The sequence below is a fragment of the Naegleria gruberi genome, assembly GCF_000004985.1.
Source record: "Naegleria gruberi genomic scaffold NAEGRscaffold_52, whole genome shotgun sequence".
NCBI lineage: Eukaryota > Heterolobosea > Eutetramitea > Acrasida > Naegleriidae > Naegleria > Naegleria gruberi.
Window position 1 is genome coordinate 262399 of NW_003163275.1, and position 23208 is coordinate 285606.

The window sequence follows — 23208 nt, forward strand, 5'->3', positions numbered from 1 at the left end:
AATTATTTACAACTATTAATGGCCATTGAGAGGATTCAATACTACACTTTAAACTTTCAGTTGAGTAAGAACTTGTTGTATTATGAAGAGTGACTTGCTTTCTCTCTTCACTGACCCAATCTCACTACAACTTCTGACACCAGACAGCTGACATCTACGGCTATAAAAACCTGGCAATGCGCGAATCATATCCAAACATCAACAAGAAAAAAAATGAACAAAATCTTCTCACTCTGCTTACTCGCATTGTTCTGTGCAGTTCTTTTCTGCGCTTCCACTTCTGAAGCCTTGAGCGTCATCAAAACCGTTCAAGCAAAGGCTGTCCCTGCCAATAAACCAAAACAACAAAAAGGAAAGAAATTTGGTAAACTCTTGAAGAAGGGTGCTTCCAAGAAGCAAATTAAGAAGGCTGCTAAGAAAGCTATCAAGAAATCAAAGAAGGAATTGAAGAAGGCTACCAAGAAGGTTAAGAAGGCTGCTAAGAAGAATCTTGCCAAGTGGAGAGCTTTGTGGGCTAAGTATAAGAGAATTGCTCAACGTGCTTTGAGAAAGTTTAGAAGAACTCAAAGGTAAGTGTCATGTCATTCGTGTTGACAATTAACGAATAATTTTATTTGTTATCCTCTCTCTCGCTTGATGACTAAATTACGGAAAATATTCGAATGTTTATTATCATCATCATTTTGATTAACATACAACAACAATTTGTGGACAATTTGTGTGATCATCATGTTGGAATGTCATGACTTTACAATATATTCTAAACGTATGATTAGAAAGTTGAAGAGAGCTCGTAGATCTGCTTCCAGAAAGACTGTTAGAAAGTTGAAGAAACAAGCCAAGAAGGCCAAGAAGACTGCCAAGAAGGCCCAAAAGAAGGTCAAGAAGGCTTCCAGAAAGGTTAAGAAGGCTAAGAAGCAAGTCAAGAAGGCTGCTAAGAAAGCTGCTAGAAAGCTCCAAAAGAAGGCTGCTAGAAAACTCAAGTTGAGCAAGACTTCTATCAAGAAACTCAATGCTACTGTTAAGAAGTTGTTAAAGTTGAAGAAGAAGTTGGGTAAGAAGTTCTCCAGAAAGTCAATTCCTGCCAAGATTAAATTGTTAGCTGCCAAGTTGAGAATTATTAAGAAGTGTAAGATTTCAAAGAAGTCTGCTGCTAAGAAGGCAAAGAAGGTTGCTGGTAAGAAGACTGCCAAGAAGGCCAAGAAGCAAGTTAAGAAGGCAAAGAAGGCTGAAAAGAAGGCTAAGAAGCTCGTCAAGCAAGCTAAGAAGGCTGCTAAGAGTGGAAACAAGAAGGCTGCCAAGAAGATTGCCAAGAAGGCTATTGTCAATGCTAAGAAGTCAATTGAAGTTGCCAAGAAGTCAGTTACTGTTGCTAAGGTTGCTGTTGAAAAGGCCAAGCAAGTTTTCACTACTATTGTCAACAAGCTTAAGGAATTAGTCAAGAAGGCTCAAATCACCGTTCAAACTGGTAAGACTACTGAAATCAAGAAGATTCAAAAGAAGGTTGAAGTTGTTAAGAAGACTGTCAAGAAGGCCAAGAAGAATGTCAAGAAGGCTCAAAAGAAGGCTAGAAAGGTTGTTAAGAAGGCTAAGAAGGTCATCAAGAAGGCCAAGAAGGTTCAAAAGCAAGCCAAGAGAGTTCTCAAGAATAAGGTCACTAAGAAGGGTATCAATAGACTTGTTAACAAGTTGATTAGACTCCAAAAGTGTTCCAAGAAGAACTAAATTGATGACTAGTTTTTGTATATAAATCACCTCCATATGCTACAGATGTATATTAATGTGGTATAACCAAATAATATTGAGTTATACTTTATCAACTGTGCAATAATTGTGTATAGTTCCAATAATAATAAATCAACCTATTTGTAAATCTTGTTTTGTTTTTCCCGCCAAATTTTTTATAAAATTATAAAAAAATGCCATTACTTGCATCCCACAACAACATTGTGTTCAATTTGAAAAGCATCGGAAGAGAATGAAAAACATGCTGCTTATCTATCGGCAAACGGCAAGTCGTCGTTGGGTGGATTGGAATGAATTCAGTCTCCCTCTAGGCTTCCTGTGATAACAAAATACCCCATGGTCTTGCATTTAGCCGCAGCGGCCCTCCCGACTCACGTCATGGTCGCCTCCTGAGAGATCAACATTATCTTTTTATTATGTACTGGATTTTACTGTGGAATGCATGTTTACAAGAGGGAGAAATTCGAATAAGAGTACCAGTTGCAATTATTTCTTTGAGTTTTTAAACAGTTTCTGATTCTATTCCTTCAGAAACTATTGAACTAACATTGGTTGGTTGATTGATGGATGAAGGTGTCGATTCATCCCTAAGATCACCATAACAGATGAAATTCTCACAGGATTAGTTGATGAAGATGGAAGAACACTCTCCTTTCTCTTCATGACATTGGATCCAACAATTTCATCCTTCTTTTCCAAAATAACTTTTGTTGAGTATTTGAGTTCTTGCATAACAAATTGAACTGGATGACTCAAAACTGGTAATCTGTAAGGCCAGAAAATCAAAATAACACACAATGCAAAGGAAACATCAGGAATAGCCTTAACCAGTGGATAAATCACATAGCTCGGTAAATCAATTGCATAAATAGCAACAGCAACCAATCTAACAATAACACCAATACCCAAAATAACTACAGCAACTGTCAATTTAACAATGGTTTGTTTCTGGAGAATGTACAATTCACCATCTTCAGGTTGACTCTTTGAAGTGGCTTTAATCATGTGAATGATAATGGCAACACAAGCAATACTCATAGCAAGAACTGCCAACACAGCCAATCCACCCAATGGAGCAGCCATTCCATACATTAAATAACGTCTTGTCTTTTCATAATCAATGGTTGGATGAGCCAAAGCCAAAATTGCCATCACTACCAATGGTGCCAATCCAACAAATGCTGCAATATTACACAAAATCAAAATAACATAAATTGTAATGGTGATGGCCTTCTTTTTGGTGGTCTGACCCATCCAAGACATACAGACCTTCAACCAAATCGGCAAAATCAGTGTGTAATTAAACAGGTACCAATAAATTGAAATGTAATCGAAAATTCTTCTCACTTGTTTTGTTGTTTCAAAATCACTCTCAATTCTCTGCAATTCAAATACGTGTTGAATAATAGTCACAATTTCATGTCCAATTCTCATCAGGTAAAACACCAACAAGGAGTGTAACAATAAAAAGAAGAAACCTTTCGACTGTGTCTTTTGATTATTCTTCTTTTCATCAACTTTCACAAATCGTTTCAATAACCTCACTGGCCATGTACTATCCTGTAAATCTCCCTTCTTTCCACAAAGTCTAGAATTAATAATCAACCAGCCCAATAACCATGATTCTCTCTTGATGTAAACAATCAGAGTTGGAATGTAGAGTAGAATAAATGCAAGTAACGAGATGGAATCAATGACTAGATTGGCTGTTGATTCGCCCACTGAAACCCATTTAACTGTTGAATTTGTTGCTGTTGTTTGAGTTGTTGCAAATAGAGAGATTCCTTCAAAATTATTCGAATCTGGATACATGTTGTTAGTGGATGGGATTGTTGAGGAGAGAATAGAATGAGTTAGTTGAGCGGTAAAATACAATGCATTTGAAAAGTCCATCTTTATGTTTAGTTTCGAATAGAATGATAAATCAACTAAATCCTTTCTTCTAACACAAAATGAAAGAGTCTATAGTTTAACAAGTTGTTTGTTTTTTTTAAAGTGTGTTTGGCTTCCTTATCAGAAACCATACGAAAAGCTATGAATCGAATAGCGAGAGATATCTTTCCACAGTATTACTTGCGATCTTAGAAGAGAAAACTCGGTCATTGTATTCACCTCTCAATTATTCATCATTCACAAATGTCATCCAATTAAAATAAAGTTTGCATTTTTGGTTTGAATAAAAAATCAAACCTTTCCAATAAATTTTTTTAGCAATACGAAAGAGGCAACCCAAACTGTGACCATGTTTGGACTATGGAGAAATGTTGTTTGTATACGAATCATTGTATGAAGGCTCTTTGTGCATTACAACAAATTATTCGAAACTTGTCAATACATTGTGAAACTTCTTAATTATCAAAATTGGTCTTTAATTGAAACTTATTTCACAATTTAAATATTGAATGTTACCTATACAGTTTCAAGCCTTTCCAAAATTCGAATAGCAAACCAGTTTAGTCTGAAAACGCAAAGGCTCATGTAACATGTTACTTGACCAAATATGAATACCAAAACAAAAGGTCACATCACTTGAATGTTCTCTAACCAAATATCAATCCTGTAAATTTTTTCAATAAATACATTCTATCGGATTTTGAGAAACTACGGTTTTTAACATTATTGAATTACACTCATAAATTTCCTTAATAAACATTTCCACTTATCCTAAATGAAATTTGTTCATGTATTCAAACTCTTGAAAAGTGCCAAAACCCTGGTATTATTTCAGTTTCTGCAATAATTCACAAAATTTTGAAAAGACTAAATCCATCATTCGTATCATTGTTCGAAGGTCATCAAAGGCCATCAAAGACTGTGCCTGATCTAAAAAAGGAAACCGTAGTGTGTTTCCTTCCTTTTTAATTCTTGGAGAGGTACATCATCTATCTGTTTTTCAATGCAAAATAATCTGTTTTACATAGCTGGACTTTATGTTCTATCGAACAAAAGAACAAAACAATTTTAATAAAAAGGCAAGACAAGCAACAACACGCACAATGATCAAGACCAATTTTCGTTCCGAATATGCTAAGCATGAGTCCACCACGATTGATTCCGAACATAATTAATCTTGATGATGATGATGATGAAGATTTGATGCAATTTTCATCATCGTCTCCTTTGCAAGACGATACTAACATCATCATCGCAAAATATTTGGAAAATACATCAGATAAGGAAAATACTTCTGATAATGAATCGACTCGCACCACTCGTACAAGTGAAACGTTGCACTCTTCTTGGGAGAATGACACACTATCCGAGTTATCGATGAATTCAATCTTAACAAAGCAAACAGAAGCATCCGATAATGAAGATGAAGACCTTGAGGAAGATGAAATGGAGACTAATGGATCGGAAGAAGAAACTGAAGAAGAAGAAGTAATTCAGAAAAAGAGAAGGCATGGGGAAGTTGTGAGTAAATCTAAAAGGATCAAGACAGAAGGAGAAACTAATGAACACCACATTCCTTCACACCTACTTCTCACCTTAGGCCAAACACTTTTCATTCCATATGCAGGCGATTCTGTTTTGATTGGAAACTTATTAGACTCAATGGTTGGCTTATCTGTTGAAGAAATGCTCGAACAAGATATGGTAAAGATGGTTCTCTCTGTAATGCAACCAAAGGAAGCTGCTGAGGAAGAATGGAATCAAAGATTGAATGAGGATAAATCAACGCAATGGACAGCTTTATTAGATACCTATCCAAAGTAAGTATTGGAATATCTCTCTCTATTAATTAACACGAATCAGATTGAAAGAATACAGCATGTTCAATTTAAAGTATGTTCATGTGAAGGAATGCCTTGAGAACGATTTTGAATTAAGGAACAAATTTGGATATGTATACACTATTGAAGATGAAGATGACAATATTATTTTGTGGATTGAATGTGAAAATGGAGACAAGTATGTGGATAAAGTCAGTCTTAGATCACATTTAAAGAAAAAGCGTTTGAGATCTGACAAACCACATTACAAAACAAACTGTTCTACATTTACCCAGCTACTTCTTAAGAGTTTACCATATCAAGCTGAAAAGATAATAGCAAATGGTTACAATGAGGTGGCATTCATAAATGTTGAGGAGGCCACTAAAAGATATGGTGCATTCATTCTTCAAGACAAATACAAGTTGGATTTCAGTAAATTGGGATTAAAGGAATACCAGGTAAAAAAGAATAGAAGTAAGAAAGCAAGTAAGGAAAAGGAAGAAAAGAAATCAGTTAGCAAAAAACCATAATTTCCATTGAATCGCCATCACTTGTTGTAACATAGCAAAACCCTGTATAATTATCAATGAAAATATTTTGAATATTTGTAAATGAATCAATTTCAAATAGTTTTTTTCCTTGATCAGAAAAAACGTGCATTACATTAGTTGTACACAAATAAATGCTCTGAGAAATACAATCATAATCCATACAGAGTCCCTCATATTCATATGAAAATGTTTTTGGTTGTTTCCATTCTTGTCTAGAATCAAAAGTGTGAAATCCAATTTCATTATTGTGGTTACCAAGCTCTGTGCAAACTAGACTAAGAGTGTAGGGATTGTATGAAATTCCAAAAAGAAAAAGGAATGTTCCAAATTTTGGAACACCATGATAAATTTCGTATAATAATTCACCATTAAGAGAATTTAGAAATTTGAAACCCTCCCTTGATCCAACTATAATTGCACTCGATCCATTCAATGAATTCATTTCCTTAATTTTCCCCAACATGGGATGTCCTCTCTCCATCAAACTCAATGAAAAACCCTTTCCTATCTCAGAAATCCACACACATTCCTCAAGTCGAAGTGTAGTTTCCTTTCCAGAATAATCTCCAATAAATCGAGTTAAATCAAACAAAGCAACTCCCTTATTAGTTGATAATATTGCAACCAATGAATCATTTCTCTCCTCCAAAATTAAAGTAAATGCAAAACTATCAAACCGCACTGTATTCATCACTTTCAATTCCTCTCTCCTATATTCTCCCTTATTTTCCGTATTCAAATTATTATTATTATGTTCAATACTATTATTAATCATTGATGAAGATGAACAGAATGTAACTCGATTTCCACATTCAATAAAACAAATCACTTGTTCCTCCTTATACATTTTACCATGCAACACATGTAACGTAAAATCTTCCATGGTTTGTTGATTGCATACTATCGTCTTTACATGCTTAAATTGATTAGAGAAGGCTTTCCGAATAGGTGAAGGCTTTCGGAATTGTTGGATAAGTCTCGGACAAGGCTGAAAATTAAAATCTACTAATTGTATAGTACATAATGATGTCGAAGAGGTTTCTTCATGTTTAAAATTGTTGAATTTTCTCTTCTTTGCTTGTTGCATTTTTTTTAATTATTAAATTAATATTAAAATCTTTACAAAATTATTAAATATTATTAAATAGTTTTTATAATTGTTCTTCTTGTTGTTTTTGTTCTTCAGTAGTGTATTCATAAACATAATCAGTAATAATTTCCTTAGCTTCATCAGATAAATATTTAGAAATTGCTTTCTGGTCAACTTTAGCGAGAGAATCCCACTCATTCGAATGTTCCTTCTTGAAATCTGCCAAAATATCCTGAACAAACAAAGCCAAACACTTATTTCTCAATTTAAATGAAGTGATAATATTACCAATTTTGGAAATGGCAGATTCCAATCGATTATCATTCAAATATTGAACTATTAAATCGAATACTGGAGTGGAAACAGATTCATTATCAAAGGTTGGCTTTTTGGTTTTTTTTCTAGGTCTTGGTGGCTTTTTTGGTTGCACAACTTCCTTAAATGCTTCATTCTTCTTCTTGATAATAAATCGTTCTCCCTTTTCCTTTGTGAACATATCTCTGATTGGCTTAATAACCACTCCTTCACAGATATTTGGACATGATTCAACGAGTGGGAGGTTGTAGAATAATTGTGGAATTTTGGTTGGATAATTGCAATCGTATTCTAAACATTCTTCCAAAGTTCCTCTCATCACTTCTTTGGCATATCGAGAAATTCCACATTCAGTGAGTAATTGAATCATCTTGTCATAGGCCAAATAGAATCCTTCTTCCTTCTTTGTTTCTACATTTAATCCAAATACATAGACATCGAACATATAGAAATCATAATCAGGAGTATAATACACATGTTTTTGAATTGGATATCTTCCTTTTACATTTTCTATTTGATCATGAGGATATTGACCTCCAAAACTATTTCAAGAATTCCAAAATAAATAAATTTTACACTTAAGGACACTTACATTTCTCCATAGAAATTAGCTCTTCTCACCTTAAAATTATCATTCGAATAGATATCACAAATACTCTTAAAAACCTTCTTTATCTGTTCCTCATATCTATTCCTCACAATCTCCACAGCCTCAGGAAAGAAATCGTCATCTTCATGAGGTGATTTTTTCTTCTTTTGTTTTTCCTCTTCATCCAATCCAACATATTGTCTTCGGGATGCAACCTGGCATTGAATATCTTCCACAAGACACGAATTGGCAGTCTGATAATTATCCCTCCACATTACAAAACTAAAATTACATCCATGAATCTTTTCAGAGACAACCCAAGGAATTGATGGATCATAATTCTCATCACGGATTAAATTCTTGGCAAATTCTTGATAGTGATTCTCGATGGAACTGTACGCTTTGAAATGATGTTGATTCTTCATGAGTTTATTGTTGGATGTTTTTTTCTTGTTGATTTACTTGAATTTTGTTGGCGCCAAATGTTGTGAAGTTCAAAGTGCAAACTCAGATTAGCACTTGAAGTATCACTTGGGATTTGCATTTAATAACTAAGCTCATTGAAATCTCACAAATTACTCACTTTATTTGAAGTTAATAGGAACAATTAAATGGCAGTTCCAGTTTCAGTCAATTGACCAAGACATTGTCTAGCTCCAACCTTTGAAATGGTTGGCCAAACTTGATTATCAATCTTATCAATCTTTGTCTTGTTCAAAACAATGACCTTCATATATTGTAAATAATAGTAAAGTTCCTTATCTGATTTTTCACATTCTCTCAATTTCTTATCCAAATCAGAGATGGAACGACCCAAACAATTCAACTTGACATTTCCTCCCCAAACATCTTTCAACCATCCACCAAATTTGTTCATGGTAATTCTGTCAGAATAAATTGGGACGAATTGATATTCGAATTTGGTGAATTCCTTTCTAGCAATAAGTTCTGAAACGAATTTTGCAACATCTTCATAATTGGAAATTTCAAATTCTTCATCACCAGTTCCATAGAAATTCAAAGCATGTTTCTTAGTATCGACAATGAAGGAAACTTGGAGCAACTTTTCAATAAAGATACCACACAAGATGGAAATCCATTTCAATTGAGTATTCTGATTCAAGAGTGCGTGAACCTTCTTTCTTACATCAATTCTAGGCAACATTTCTGTATTATCAAGTTTAGTAAAATCAATACTAAAGTCAGATGGAATGTAATACTTGACGTTGGCCTTGATACATGATTCAATGACACGAGTTTCAGCTTTCAATTCTTCTTCATGATCGAAAAAGTTCATACAATTCAACACCAAAGTGAAATCTTTGAGAATATTAACGAAATCTTCACATGAATCTTTCAAGACATCGAAACAGAAAATCTTTCCATTAAGCTTCTTCTCCCATACGTTCAATTTGTCACGACTTTCGGATGGAACTAACAAGGAGCATTTAACATCTTTTTGATGATTTTCGCACAAGTTTTTGACTATTTGGCAACCAAGATGACCGGAAGCACCAAGGATTAGGACATTCAAATCAGAGATTTTAGATTCCATTGGAAATGATTATGATGTAATTTTTTCTCAATGCAAATATGAGTTTCTTATATAATTGTTGTCTTTAAAGGAAATCAACTTTTTCATTTTTGGAAAATTAACAATTTTGGCAAGAGTATTGAATTGATAATTTCCATTTTCTAAATAATTGTTAATTGTTCCAACCCTTTTTTGAAGAAATTCTGGATTCAACAATTATTCATACGGTAAGCAAATGCATACTGAAGAGGAAATTGTAAATCTTGAATTGAATCTTCCTTTGAACTAATCTCAAAATAAACTAATTTTGCATTTGAGAATTTCATTGCATCATTATATGTGGGCACAAGTTCAGCAATATATTCAGAAATTACTTGTTGAGAGACTTGTCTTTTCAAATCCCTCTTCATTCCCAAAATAATAAACAGTATGCTATCTTTTCTGGTATCTTCTTTCATTTCTCTGAAAATGTAAAATTGCTGGTCCAAATCGACAACTTGTTTTTTCATATCCTCAAATGAGGCGGAATCACTCAAATCAAAGCAGAAGAAAACAACACGGGCTCCTCTATAGTAAGATAATGAGTTATGTGAAAATTGTGGATCACCACTTGTGTCCCAAATTAGAAATTTCATCATACATTGACTATCGTTAAAGTATTTCGGATAGAATTCCACGCCAATTGTTGGACGATATATACTGCTAAATTCTGATTGGTGTAACCTTTTCAAATATTCACTCTTTCCACATTTCATAGGTCCTAACAATGTCACATTATGGAGATAGTCAATTTTCTTCTCTGGACGAGATTGACTCTTTCGAATTTCACTCATAAATCTTTCATACAATAAAACATAATCCCGTGGATGCACCATCTGCATCTGACTCTTCTCGTATGCAACTGGTTTGAAATGTATCCAAGTTTCATTGGCAAGCTTATTCAATTCTTGTCGCCAAAAAATATCCAATCCCGACCAAACGTTGAAACTCTTTGAAACTCTTTCCATCATTATAACATCAAAGATTGTAAGATAATCCATAATGTGCATTTTCATCTCATCAGGTAATTTGATAATTAAAATTCCTAATTTTGTTGTTATTATTGAATTGTTAGTTTCATCATGTATACTATCAATTTGTTGTTGTTCATTGAAATTTTCATCATGATCACAATTAATTAATTGATTATTATTCCGATCATCTTGAGAAATTAAATTATTCTCTTCTTGCTGTTCCGATGTGTTGGGAAGACTTTGAACCAATGCTGAATATCTCGCTGATGAAACCAATTTCCAATGCGAAAATTGTTGATATCTTGAAAAATCGATTACCTTTCTAGTACTACTTGCTGGCGGCACTTGTTTTTGTCCCATTTTTTGTAATGCTTTCCTTTACTAGCATCACACATGGTAGAACAAACAAACTCGGCTTGTTACCTGCCTGGATGATCCTTCCACCCGTTAGTTACCTTAATATTTTTCAAATTGTCTTCTTGCAAGGCTTGTAAATTTTTTTGGCGAACAAGACTCTGCGGTAATTAAGCTTGAACTATTAAATGATTGGAAAGATATAAAAAATAATAAAACAATCATCATGATGATGAAGATGGAATGTCCACTCATGTTTCTTCAAGAGGAGGTGGGAGAATTCAGTACCACTGTATATTTCAGAGTAGCAGCATCTCAATCCGAACACCAACTCCCAACTAACTATTTTGAACCTATAAGGAGTGAGGTAATTATTGATAGTTACTTTGAAATTCCACCCTTTTGCTTACTAGAGGTGGATGGTGATTGGCCAATGGCAAGACTAATCTTTTCAGATTTGAATACATGTAAAGAGGACTTTATTTTGAAGAGTAAGAAACGAGAAGGCAACCAAATCACTGACGATTCACTAGTTCACTTTAATGTTAAACATTATGGCAGTAGCACAGATCTTGTGAATGCAATTTTGGAGAATAAGAAAGATAAGTTAGCATTTGTGAAATCTAGTGTTTGCCAACGATTCATTGCCACCACTCACATTCTGAGATATGTACTGCAACACAAAACAGACCCACAAGTTGAATTGCAACTGTGCAGTCTAAAGATTGGACTCGAGTATTATAATTTCGGTAAGATTAAGGTGGGAAGAAAGTGTGATGCAAATGAAATGGAAACCTTTTTCAGTCAATTGAATCCAATGGAATTGCAATACATTATTCCAGCAAATAGTCCTGTTATTAGAAAAATGCAAAGTGAAAAATCCCTCCTTCTCCAGACCATACCATCCTCTCAAATCTACCACTTTATAGACACATCATTATCTGAAAGTCCTCTTCACTTTAAACATGAAAAATTTAATGACATTCTATTAGAAACTCTAGAAGAAGTTTCTGAATACTGAGAATAAAGTAATACAACATGTGAAAGTAATATATTTAAAGTTTATATTCACTTCAAATATAGTATTATTTCCATAAAAAATTTAAGCATTGAAACCAGCAGCTCTAACAACTTGTGCAGAGGTGTATGATGAAACACTGAATCCAGAATCATTAACTTCGAAAACACCATTAGAGTAACTCTTAGCCAAAACCCAATGTCCACCATTTCTGACGTTCAAAATGACAACCTTTCCTTGACAGACCCAATTGATAATAGCTTGCTTATCAGTAGTTTGTCCAAGATAATTGAATCCAAGTCTAGAAACAGCTCCCCAAACAAACAAATTTCCATAATAACCTCCATTCTTCAACAAGTATTGGTTCAATTGACCTGGGTTCATTGAACTCTTTCCTCTACCATTCAAAGCAGAACAAACTGAATTCATCAAACAACCAACTTGACAAATAGTGGAAGAACTTCCAAGTCTATCACCACCCCATCTAGAATCACATTGTTTAAAGAGTGGATAATTGTAATTTTGTCTACAACCAGATGTAGAACCACCACCACCACCTCCATTTTGAACAACAGTTAAGAAATTAGAGGCAGCATAACCAGTTCCAAAACTACCAGAAACCTTATACCAAGTATAACCACATCCACTTTGGACTTCACCAGTGAATTTGACAACTTGACCATTTCCAAGAGTAGTAATAATTGATTTACCAGTGCATGGTCCACTTCTGACATTCAAAGCAGTGGTTGCTTTCAAGGAAGCTCCACTAGCAATTGATGAATCAGATTCGGCATCTGACATTTCGAAATCTTCTTCAGATTCGGATTGAACACTTTGAATGGCATTAATTGGAAGATCAATAGCGAAATTGGTGGCCAATGAAGGTTCTCCAACCAATTTGACACTTCTATTGTTTGGATAAGCACGTTGACAAGAGACAACGACAGCAAATGTCAAGAGCAATAAAATTCCCACGAAGATTTTGTTCATTTTTTTTGTGATGATTTTTTGGCAGTTGAAAGGTTGAATATTAAAATCAAATTGCTGCTCAGCCAATACGGATAATAAACATGAACGAGATGGTAATGAAAGAATAAAAATAGAATGTTAAATAATTGGGGCATTATGATATTGAGGGGGCATTGAAACGAATCGAATAGAAAATGTGCATTTATTCCAAACAAAATACTAAGTGATGCTTGAAAGGTAATCTTGCGCTGGAGTAACCGACAACATGATCTTGAAATGCATGCTTGTTGTTTGAAGAAGGTGGTTATTGTAATAGTTTGTGATTGTTCAAATGGATGTTAGATAGAGAAATTTCAATCTTTTTGCATCTACAGTTCTATCAAATAACTTCTTTCCAATATTCGAATAAGATTTTTACAAAATATACAATAGGATTTTATGCCTCCTTGTTTGGAATTGGAGATTCAGATGGATATGTTATCTGTTCGTTTGGAGCCTCAATTGAAAACATATCTTTACCATTATAAATAAATTTCTTACTCTTGTACATGTATTCATATTCATTCCTAAATGAATCTGCAATCTGACACCACAATGAGGCATTTTCCTCAATATCAAGTTCAGTTTTTCCATCCAACCATATCAGTGCAATTCGAATCTTGTCTCTTAATGATTCCATTGTGGCAATCTCTGAAAAGATAAACGTCCTGTTTGTAACTGTATCCTTCTGGCAATGTTCCTTTTCAAACTCTTGTTGATAAATCTTGGGTATCGACATTTTAGCCCACAAATGATACAGGTAATTCCTAGCTGATTTGTAATCATTCAATTCTCCATATTCATCTGTGAGTGAATCAATATCAAAAGAAAACCAATCGATTGGCATTTCTACTTGTTGTCTACTTCTCATTGAAGAAGACAATGGTTTGAAATTAAAAACTGGAAAATCTCCCAAATCCAATTCATCTAACATGTCTGCACTTTTCCAATACTCTTCTTCCTTTTCAAAGAAATTAGATGAAAATCCTAGAGGGCTCTTCTTATCATTACAAGGTGATCGAACATATTCATTTGGATTACTAAATGGAAATCTATTATCCCATTCCTTCTTTACAGATCTGACACTATTCGATCTCTCAATAGGTTCACAAGCCCACCTCGAAAGTAACGACGAATTCATCGTCATTGTTGATGAAGAAGGTACTGAAGATTTAGATCTTTGAGAGGAGTAGGATCTCGTCGATGGAGAGGTAGAATACATAGTCCTAGTGGTACTTGGGTTGGATCGGGATTGAGTCTTATTCATACTATTAGATTCATACCCGATGGGATTATCAAATTTACTCCTAAATTTAGCTAGTTTTAGTCTCTTCTTTTGTTGGTAGGTGAGTTGTTGTTGTTGTGCTTGTTGTTTATCCATGCTGTTCATTCCCTTAAAGGTTTGTAGGGGTGGCGGTTGTAAATGTACAAGATGTTGATGATCCGACCTCTTTGATGACATTGTAGTGGTCATGCTGATTCGTTATATTATTATTATATGATAGTGGGTGTAACGGTCGTTTTAAAAATGATGATTGAGGGTGAGAGGTAAGGTGGTGTCCTTTTTTTTTCGTTGAAAAAATCGTTACACGATGTTGCTGTAGTTCAAGCATGAACTATGTGACATTACCGTAACGAATGGTTGCAAATCAAGAATGGTTTGAATTCGCGAATAAGAGTAAAAAGGAATAATGGTAAGGAAAATTTATTCAACCTTAGATGATTGCTCTGATTGTTCTAGAGAGAGGGATCTGAAAATAGGGAAGAAGGAAGTAACATCATCATTGTCTTCACATCGATCGTAAATGTATTGTTCTGTACCTGTGAATTCAGTCACTGATTTTTGGTAGAGGTAAATTAAAAAGTAGACATAATTCCACAAGTAGTGTTCCTCCTTGACATGCTTTTCAAAGGTGATACCTTCATTGGCTCTTGTATCGAATTTAGTTCGTTCCAATCCACAAATAAAACACTTATCTCGAATGTCCTTCTTTCTGTCTTCTCTTTCATTTCTCAGTACTTCAAACGAATCGAGAATGACACCAAACACAACGTTAACAAGTAACACAATAACTATCACTAAAAAGGAAAGGTCAAGTATGGCTCTCTGAACTGAAACATTTGGATCATAAATATCCTCCCAAAAAGATTCTCCTCTAAAGCCATAATCCAACATGGTCACATAGCAAGCTAACATATCTTCACATGTCTTGTCGCCTGTCTTGGAGATTTTAAAATCTGAAGAAAAGAAGGTAAAATAGAGTGTACCAAAGAAGAATAAGGCAATACACAACAACATTCCTGTAAAGAACAAACGTTTCACATTCGAAGTAACTGATTTCAACACATCGGTCAATGACTTGAAGATGTAAACCATTTCAAAAAGCTGTATCGAGTAAATAATTGGAGTTATCAACAATCCAATCACAGAGACTACAATGTAAATAATAAAATACCAAATTTGAGAATCTTGTATGGTATATAAAAAGCATTTGGTCATAAAATCAAAATCTCTTGGAATTGAGTCCCACGTTTCGTTTTTCTTTAGCTTGAATCGTTTCTTCACTTCCAACGTCAAGAAGAGTGATACATAAATGACAAATAGAATTACCAGGAAAATCAATTGTGTCACACCAACAATAATAAGAATTATATCACTTGCAAGATTTCTAGGTGCTGTAGTTTTGGTGAGAGCATATACATCAAAGTCACTGCCAGGTAAAGGTATTTGAGAATACTCTGTTGTTGCATAAATTCTCTTAAATGTTCCCAAAACAATAATATTAATAATAACAGAGAGGAAGAATGAAGACAATCTCAAGTAATCCCACCAATTGGCAATATATTCCCATGATGCTGTTTTAACCTCTTGTTTCTTCTTTTTCTTTCGTTTTGCTAGCAAATTGCTGGTTGTGGCAACGAGAGACATTGAAGGCAAAAGATTTTCCATTTCCTCCTCTGGTTCCTCTTCTTCTTTCTTGTTGAGATTCGGAATAGTAAAAGTCTTTTTCATATTTTCATAGTGACACATTTCCACATAGAATGTACTGAATGTGTCATTGTACAATTTCCTAACTTTTTCTTGTGGAGTCATTACGTGCAACGAATTGGCATAGTTGCTTCTTGCCTTATCGATAATATTGTTACATATTGTTGGTTTGGGAAAGTAGATCTTTTCAAGTACGTTATTTCTCAATACTTCAATGCTACCAGTTCTTTGTTTGAAATAAGAGAGCTCCTTTGAATTGGTTTGGAAAAAGTTGGCTACTCTTGATTCCTCTTCCAAAGCTTGAGTACCCTTTCTGAATTCAGTCTCACTGTCCCTGATCATGGAGAGAAGGAAAAAGATGTGAGTTCCCAAGTCATCGTATTGCAATCTAATCTTCTCGAGATTGTCCTCCATATAGTCGTCGACACGGATTGGCTTCTTTGAACTCTTCTCAGATTGATACAAAACATGGAATCCAAAGTCTTTACGCATTCTCTTTTTGAGTCTTTCAAGATCATCACAATCATCATGGTTATTACCCGATAGAGTTTCGAACAATCTCAAAATGTACAATAATTTTTGTTCAAAATCATCCAAATTCAAAGAATTTTTCATGAATTCTAATGTGACTGTGTTTCTTCCTTCCAATAGAGATATTAAGAAGAGTGTAATTTCCTTCTTGAGGTCAAGCTCTTGTTCCTTCAACAACTTGCTGTCATCGTAGGTCTTACTCATGATTTCATTGATAAGTCTTGGATAAATCTTATTGGATGTACCAATTAAATTTTGGTTAAAGACAGCAGGTCCTTGGACAAATTCGGTCAGGGTCTTAAAACCTTGGATGGCTACTTGAACATTGTCTGCATCCAATTTCTTTTCCAAAGCAATCAAATATTCAATAATTTCCGTAATTAAATCAAAGCTGAAAATATTTCTTGGTTGATGTTTCAATAGGGCTTGATTTTTGGTATTATGGCCTTCACACAATAATCTCAAAAATTCCATAGTGTTAAAAATGAATCCCTTTTCTACAAATTCCACACCAACTTCATCTTCTTCGTTATCATGGTCAGCATTGAGGTTAGTTGTAGACTTTTTCTGGTTAGCTAGTGCCAACTCCTTGTCTCTCTTTTTCTTCAAGTGATTCTTCATTTGTTTGATTTCAATCTTTGAGAGACGGATTCTGTCTCTAAGAGACATGAAAAATTCGGTAGAGTCTTGATCTGTAAGAAGCGAATAAATATGATTCTGAACGTCAAGATCTCCGTCATTCAATATTAAAATACCAAGCTCCAAAGCTGATTTTGCAATTTGATGGTGGTTAGAGTTGAGGAATTCAATAACTACCTCAGGAATTTTCTTTTCCACCAAATCTAATTTAAGAGTTGATTCTTCGGTTTGTTGGTTTTGCCTTTCAACAATACTCTTCAAAATATCCATACCAAAGAGTCCTACCTTCATGTTCTGAAGAAGTAAACCAGAACTATTCAAGTCACGTAATACATTGACGAGTGTTTTGATAAATCCATCATATTTGATAAATATGGCAGCAAGCTCTGAAAAGTTGGAAAAGTTTCTATTAATCTTGGAAATTATTCTGTCTTTCAAGTACTTTTTGTATGTGTTGTGGATAAGTTCGTCCTTCTCGGTACTGGTTGATGTTTGTATTCTTGATCTATGTACCTTGGCTTTAGTGGCCTTATTTGAAATGAAATTAGAAATTGCTTTCTGACTAGTTGAAGACATACTTCTCTTCAACATGGCCTGAATACATTTGAGAACTTTATCCCTATTCTCTGGATTTGGTGTATGTTTGTGAAGTTCTATGAGTTTTATCAACAAATCTTCTGCAATATCCAACTGTTCTTTTGTCAGATTTGGAGGTGGGAAGTGGAGATGGAAATAATCTCTCACACAAGGAATCATAATATCAAACAAATAGGTATTATCAACTTGATAGGTTTCTTGATCTTCCTCACTAGGTCCAACGACTTTTGGAAGTGCTACAGAGTATGTTTTCGAAGATCGTTTGGAAGCAGTTGTTGACAATCCACGGTTTTTGGTTGGAGTAGCAAACAGTGAAGTGTTTGAGAGGGTTTTGCTTGGTGTTGTTGGGGTTCGAGTATGGGCATGCATAATACTTTGTCTTTCACCTTTTTGTGTGGATAAAATCAAGTCGTTACCATCTGATTCATTTGAATAGGTCATTTCTAACACTTCCAATTCAGTAACCATTTTAGAGAATAACTTGAAAAGCATTGGATGATGAACATTTACCATCTTGCTCTCAGATTCTGTAGAGTCATCTGATGCCTTTTCAACATTCAAGTAAATTTCATCAATAACTTTAACCAATGGATTTCTCAATACAGGTAGAGTACAACAAATAACTTGTTCTAAAAGTTCTTCATAGCTGTAGAGGGTTTGTAATTTAAGCTCACTCTCTCTGTTTTTACCATCAGCAAGAGAGGCCAACAAGTATAAAAGGGCAATGTGATAATTTAAAATACCATCTGGTTCAGTTTTGTGTTCACCTTTGATAATTCTTTGATTACGTTCTCTGAGACCTTCTTCGTCTTTGAAAAGAATCATAATGTCCTTCTTTCTTTCGAGCAGATATTTGGTAATGAGTGATTGGTTTCGTTTGATTGGATTGCCATTATTTGTTCCCAGAATGACATGCAAGAACAACAACATGAAAGAGCAAGGTTGCTCAGCAATTTGGTCAATGTAGTGTTCGATTAATTTTTCTTCAATAGTACTGCACAGACCTCTATTGTCTCTTACCATTTCACAAAGGAGAATGACAATCTTCTTATCTAGACTTCTATTCTCACCAATAGTGTGAATAAAGAATTCCAATTGTTTGAACATAATCTTTTGATTGTCTTGATTTCCTCTAACAAAAGCAATTAAAATATCAATACCAATCTCTTCAATTTCCTTGCTCACAATATAATCCTTCTTGAGGAATGTGAGAATAATATCATAAATGAAGAGATTTCTCACTATTCTTTGTGATCTTTGACCATTCTTCTTGATATCTGATAGGATTTCATTGAGAGCTTTTAGGACTTTTTTCTCTTCCTGTTCTGTGAGTCTTCTAGTACCAAAATAATTGCTTTGACCATAACCAAAAACAGATCGCAACTCAACTACCTGTGAAAGTAGCAAATCGTAGGATTTAGCCATTTCTCTCGAAACGATAAGTTCAATCTTTGGAAGAACTTCACATAATTCTTGAGCAGATCTGTACTTTCTAATTAGTAAATCAAGGCAGGTTGTAGCGAGTTCCTTATTTTCATATTTGGTCAGCGAAAGAATTTTAACATCGAATCGATCCATCTTGTTGAAAATAACATCCTTTTCGAGAATATCTTTGATTACAGCATATTCATTAGAGTCAATTTCGGCAAGTCTTTTCTGTTGTAAAGCTCTATTGTCCATTGGTATCACCTCTTGTTCTCTAAGTACAGTCTCAATCTCTTCCTCTCTGTATTTCTTCCAAAAGAATTGCAAGAATTTTGTCACTCTCTTGTCTAAAATAATGTCTAGAATCATGTGGAAGATGGAAGCAATTTCAATTTTGATCTTCATGAGGGTTAAATTTTCTTCTACGTTTTTGTGTCTTTCTTCCTCACTAAGAATTCTACCATCCTTCTTGTCATTATCTCCTCTGAGCATATCAAAGAGAGAATTCAACAAATCACCCTCCTCAAAGTCTATCAATGTAAGAACTCCAAATTCCAACATTCTCTTACACATAATTACAACGTATAATGTAAAGTTGTTGTGATCCTTCTTTTCTAAAGACACATCCAAGCTAACATTCTCTCTAAGGAATTTCCCTAAAAAATCTTTGATTTCTGCCAAATCCTTTGAGTTGCCGTCTTCTTTTGATCTTTGATTGAGAGTACTGGTTTTTCTGGTGTAGTCAATCAGTGGTTTCTTTTCTCTCTTCTCCGTATCAATGAAAGTTTGGATCAAAAGCTTTACAAATGATGTTCTGACGGCTGGTGTTAAATTCTTATCAGAGACACATTTGTGGACAACTTCGTAGGTGAACAGAGAAACAACAGATCTTCTCGCATCCTCAATTTCTTCATTTCTTCCTGTACAGAGGGCAGCAAAAAGACGAATTTCCTCTTGGAAGAAGATGAGTTGTTCATAATTTGGTCTTGTGTATCCATTGTATGTATCATCTGTTGCAGACTGAGAGAAACTAATCAAGTCTATTTCATCATGATTGACTTCTACCACAACCTTGTCTTCATTGTTAAGCTTTGGAATGATAAAAACTCTTCTCAATTGGTCCTTATATTTTGAAAAAAGCAAATTACCAATATATACCTGATTTTTCACCACAGTTTTACCTTCACAAATGATCAAGCTAGTCAAAAAGGATAAATAGACAGCCTTCTTCAAGCTCTTGGAACTTTGTCGCATACCAATCTTTGATGTGTTTTCAAAGAGAAGCTTGACGAAAAAGTCAATTTGTGACTCGGTAATCTTGTTCAAAAGTGGATAATTGTTGGATAAGATTTCCAACAGAGCTTCACTTGCAGCAATGCTATGTTCAATCAGAGTTTGGATAAAGTTGATATATTGTGCCATGTAGAGACCGTTAGATTCGTTTGAAAGGACAAACTGTCTAATGAGTCTGAAGGAGTACTGAACCACATCAAAATAAAGTGCCTTCTCTGGCTTTTCATAAATTAAAGATAAATCCTCAATTGATAAATATTTCTTCAATAATAGAGTGATATTTTCCATTACAAGACCAATGACTCCCATATCTCTGATGATATTTTGTCTAAGTTTAACAGGAATACCACCTCTTGTTAGAGGGTCTGTCTCTTCACTAATAGTACAAAATCTAATGCAATTTGCCAATGCACCAATGTAGAGTTTGATATCTGACTTGTCAATGAGCGAGTCGTCCAACTTGGATTTGAAATACCTAATAATTGGCATGTAACCAGCTACGGTGAGTGCATCATTCAAATCCTCATGTGAAACAGCTGAAAAATTGAAAACATCCTGTTCAAACATTTTCAAAGATGAAGTTACTCTCTGATAGGTTGAGTCAGCAAGTGGTCTAGATATGTGTACCCAAGAATTAGTGGCTTCATGCCTCAATCTAAAGTAATCGGTGGTTTGAACTTTCTCACCCTTCTTTTGTCCTCCAGTCGAGTCGGTGAAATGGAAGACACTGGTTGGTATTGGTTGTGTAATCAAGTCATCAAAGTTTTCAACATGAAGAGTCCACAATGAATCATTTTGTGTTACGCTGCCTGATCTATTTCCTCGTGGAGTGGCTACAATTGAACTTTTTCTAGGTGCATTAACTCCAAGTTGGCTCAAGTTATCACCAGATGTTGGTGTGTTTTCTCGTTCATATCTTTCTTCAATGGCATCATCCGCTTCAATGGTTATTCCTTTAATAGGACGAATCACCATGTATTTTCCACTTGCCAAGTGTCTTAGACGGAATTTCGAAGTCCACTTTACAGTACCAGAACAGCTAGAGTCTAAAAATTCCAATTGCCACAAAGTTTGAGGACTCACATAGTCAGAAGATTTAGATTCCATACCAGCCAAGCTTGTATCCTCAGAGTCGTTGATTTGTAGATTGCTTGATTTCTTGAAAAATTTAATTCTATCCGTTTTTTCATTCACTCCAATATATCCTTCCAATTCCTTGTGGTATATTCTCATAATGGTGGATCCTGCTTTGAGTTTTCTATTTGTTTCATCATTTTGTGGTGTGTATTTTTGGTAGAGTTTCATTCTCCACCTAGTGAATGCAGTACTATTCGCCATGTTAACTTCTCTTCTACTATCGTAGGAATATTTTCCTCTATTTCGTGATAATTTTACAGCTTGTTGAGCTAATTCTGTGTATGAAGAATTTTCATTCACTCTTTGATAGGTACCATCATTGTCTTCTCCAGTTGTGTATCTATAATAGGATAAGTGAATAAATTGGTTGGACTTTTTGTTGTAAAGTCTAATTTGATCAGTGAGTTTAACTTGATCTCCATCCTTTTGAAAACTGGAATATGGCATTATTTGAAAGTATGAATAGGTAGATCCTTCTTTATCGAGGGCCAATCTCATACAATCCTTTTGCATTTCTGCAGATTCTCTTGCTACTGTCAGATAGCACTGTGTTTGTACATGATACAATTGTACTGTTTGTCCATAGACAACTGGTTTTGAAAGGTTTCTTTGTGATTCCATCCTATTTTGTTCAAGTTCTCTTTCAGCTCGTTGTTCCAATTGTTGATATTCTGTTGAGAAGGAGGCTGTCGAAGGCATTACATTATTCTTGTTATCCTTTGTTTTTTTGTTGGCCTCTTTCAACTCTTGTTCTTCTTTGAAGGTTTTGAACTTTTTCAGTGCTGAATAACTCTTTGGATGACAAATCTTGAAAACACAATTAGAAAAGTTTGGTGTAAAGAAGGAAGAATCCTTTTCTGAAATGACAGATTCCACCAGACCACATCTAGCTTGTGGTTTGTTTCTAAAATATTGATGAAATAATAAAAGTAGTATTTAACAGAGAATAAAGAAGGTGAATAATTAGTTGAATATTTAAACAATATTTACCCTTTAACATTCTCGGAACAAGTCAAATTAATACCATCCACACTCAAGAACCCAATCATTGAATTACCAGTACTTTTTGATGACAAATCCGTATAGAAGGAAATTTCCTCTCCAATTCTCAAATAATCTCCCTTCTTTTTCATCATCATATTATTCATCCACAATTGTTGCTCATCCTCCTTCACATCACTCATCACATCTTCATCCTCATCATACAAATGATGATCAAAGCCTTGTTGTTGCTGTGCAGAAGAGGATGATGATGACGAATATTCGGAATGTTGTTCATGATGATGATTTGATGTGGCGCCATTATTTTTAACGGCAGAAGTGGCGCTTACCGATACGATGAGTTGTTCTTGTTGTTGATGAAATAAGAGTGCATAGTCAAAGAGGTGTTGTGATGATGGTTCGGAAGAGTTGCTATTGTTATGATTATTGGATAGTGTCATGTTGTGAAAAGTCTTCCAAAACTATTTCACTTATTTTTTTTTGTTAAATGTTGACAGATGAAGGATTGTCAGCTTATCAATATTTCAAGACGTGTGTTATACAATTTAATTGATAAATATTTCCTCAATCAATACAACTATTAGCCATTGTTAATCCTAATGTTGTATTATCTGAATTATTTAAATTTTGGCGCCAACTAGTTGAAAAAAAAGAACAAACA

The 23208-nt window shown here is 34.5% G+C and overlaps 10 protein-coding genes across 10 annotated transcripts; 3 read left to right on the forward strand and 7 right to left on the reverse strand.

Annotated features, from left to right (window-relative positions):
- The first annotated feature begins 208 nt into the window (after positions 1-208).
- On the forward strand, positions 209-1870 carry NAEGRDRAFT_59180 (uncharacterized protein). Its single transcript, XM_002672576.1, has 2 exons — positions 209-569; positions 777-1870. Exons 1-2 carry the CDS (start codon positions 214-216, stop codon positions 1723-1725), a joined length of 1305 nt encoding a protein of 434 aa, XP_002672622.1. The 5' UTR covers positions 209-213; the 3' UTR covers positions 1726-1870.
- Positions 1871-2280: 410 nt separating this feature from the next.
- Positions 2281-3558, reverse strand: NAEGRDRAFT_52137 (uncharacterized protein; the record flags this gene model as incomplete). Its single annotated transcript, XM_002672644.1, has 1 exon — positions 2281-3558. The coding sequence occupies one exon, from the start codon at positions 3556-3558 to the stop codon at positions 2281-2283; it is 1278 nt and encodes a 425-aa protein (XP_002672690.1).
- A 1221-nt stretch (positions 3559-4779) lies between these two features.
- Positions 4780-5992, forward strand: NAEGRDRAFT_72336 (uncharacterized protein; the record flags this gene model as incomplete). The annotated part of the gene is made up of 2 exons (XM_002672577.1): positions 4780-5459; positions 5503-5992. The coding sequence occupies 2 exons, from the start codon at positions 4780-4782 to the stop codon at positions 5990-5992; spliced, it is 1170 nt and encodes a 389-aa protein (XP_002672623.1).
- A 1172-nt stretch (positions 5993-7164) lies between these two features.
- On the reverse strand, positions 7165-8432 carry NAEGRDRAFT_52138 (uncharacterized protein; the record flags this gene model as incomplete). Its single annotated transcript, XM_002672645.1, has 2 exons — positions 7165-7960; positions 8011-8432. The coding sequence occupies 2 exons, from the start codon at positions 8430-8432 to the stop codon at positions 7165-7167; spliced, it is 1218 nt and encodes a 405-aa protein (XP_002672691.1).
- A 182-nt stretch (positions 8433-8614) lies between these two features.
- On the reverse strand, positions 8615-9562 carry NAEGRDRAFT_72338 (uncharacterized protein; the record flags this gene model as incomplete). The annotated part of the gene is made up of 1 exon (XM_002672646.1): positions 8615-9562. One exon carries the CDS (start codon positions 9560-9562, stop codon positions 8615-8617), a length of 948 nt encoding a protein of 315 aa, XP_002672692.1.
- Positions 9563-9750: 188 nt separating this feature from the next.
- NAEGRDRAFT_81176 (rab family GTPase) lies at positions 9751-11150 on the reverse strand (the record flags this gene model as incomplete). Its single annotated transcript, XM_002672647.1, has 1 exon — positions 9751-11150. The coding sequence occupies exon 1, from the start codon at positions 10912-10914 to the stop codon at positions 9751-9753; it is 1164 nt and encodes a 387-aa protein (XP_002672693.1). The 5' UTR covers positions 10915-11150.
- NAEGRDRAFT_72340 (uncharacterized protein) lies at positions 11147-11929 on the forward strand (the record flags this gene model as incomplete). Its single annotated transcript, XM_002672578.1, has 1 exon — positions 11147-11929. One exon carries the CDS (start codon positions 11147-11149, stop codon positions 11927-11929), a length of 783 nt encoding a protein of 260 aa, XP_002672624.1.
- An 81-nt stretch (positions 11930-12010) lies between these two features.
- Positions 12011-12916, reverse strand: NAEGRDRAFT_72341 (uncharacterized protein; the record flags this gene model as incomplete). Its single annotated transcript, XM_002672648.1, has 1 exon — positions 12011-12916. The coding sequence occupies one exon, from the start codon at positions 12914-12916 to the stop codon at positions 12011-12013; it is 906 nt and encodes a 301-aa protein (XP_002672694.1).
- Positions 12917-13331: 415 nt separating this feature from the next.
- NAEGRDRAFT_52141 (uncharacterized protein) lies at positions 13332-14408 on the reverse strand (the record flags this gene model as incomplete). Its single annotated transcript, XM_002672649.1, has 1 exon — positions 13332-14408. The coding sequence occupies one exon, from the start codon at positions 14406-14408 to the stop codon at positions 13332-13334; it is 1077 nt and encodes a 358-aa protein (XP_002672695.1).
- A 231-nt stretch (positions 14409-14639) lies between these two features.
- NAEGRDRAFT_52142 (uncharacterized protein) lies at positions 14640-22987 on the reverse strand (the record flags this gene model as incomplete). Its single annotated transcript, XM_002672650.1, has 2 exons — positions 14640-22449; positions 22536-22987. 2 exons carry the CDS (start codon positions 22985-22987, stop codon positions 14640-14642), a joined length of 8262 nt encoding a protein of 2753 aa, XP_002672696.1.
- Positions 22988-23208: the final 221 nt, after the last annotated feature.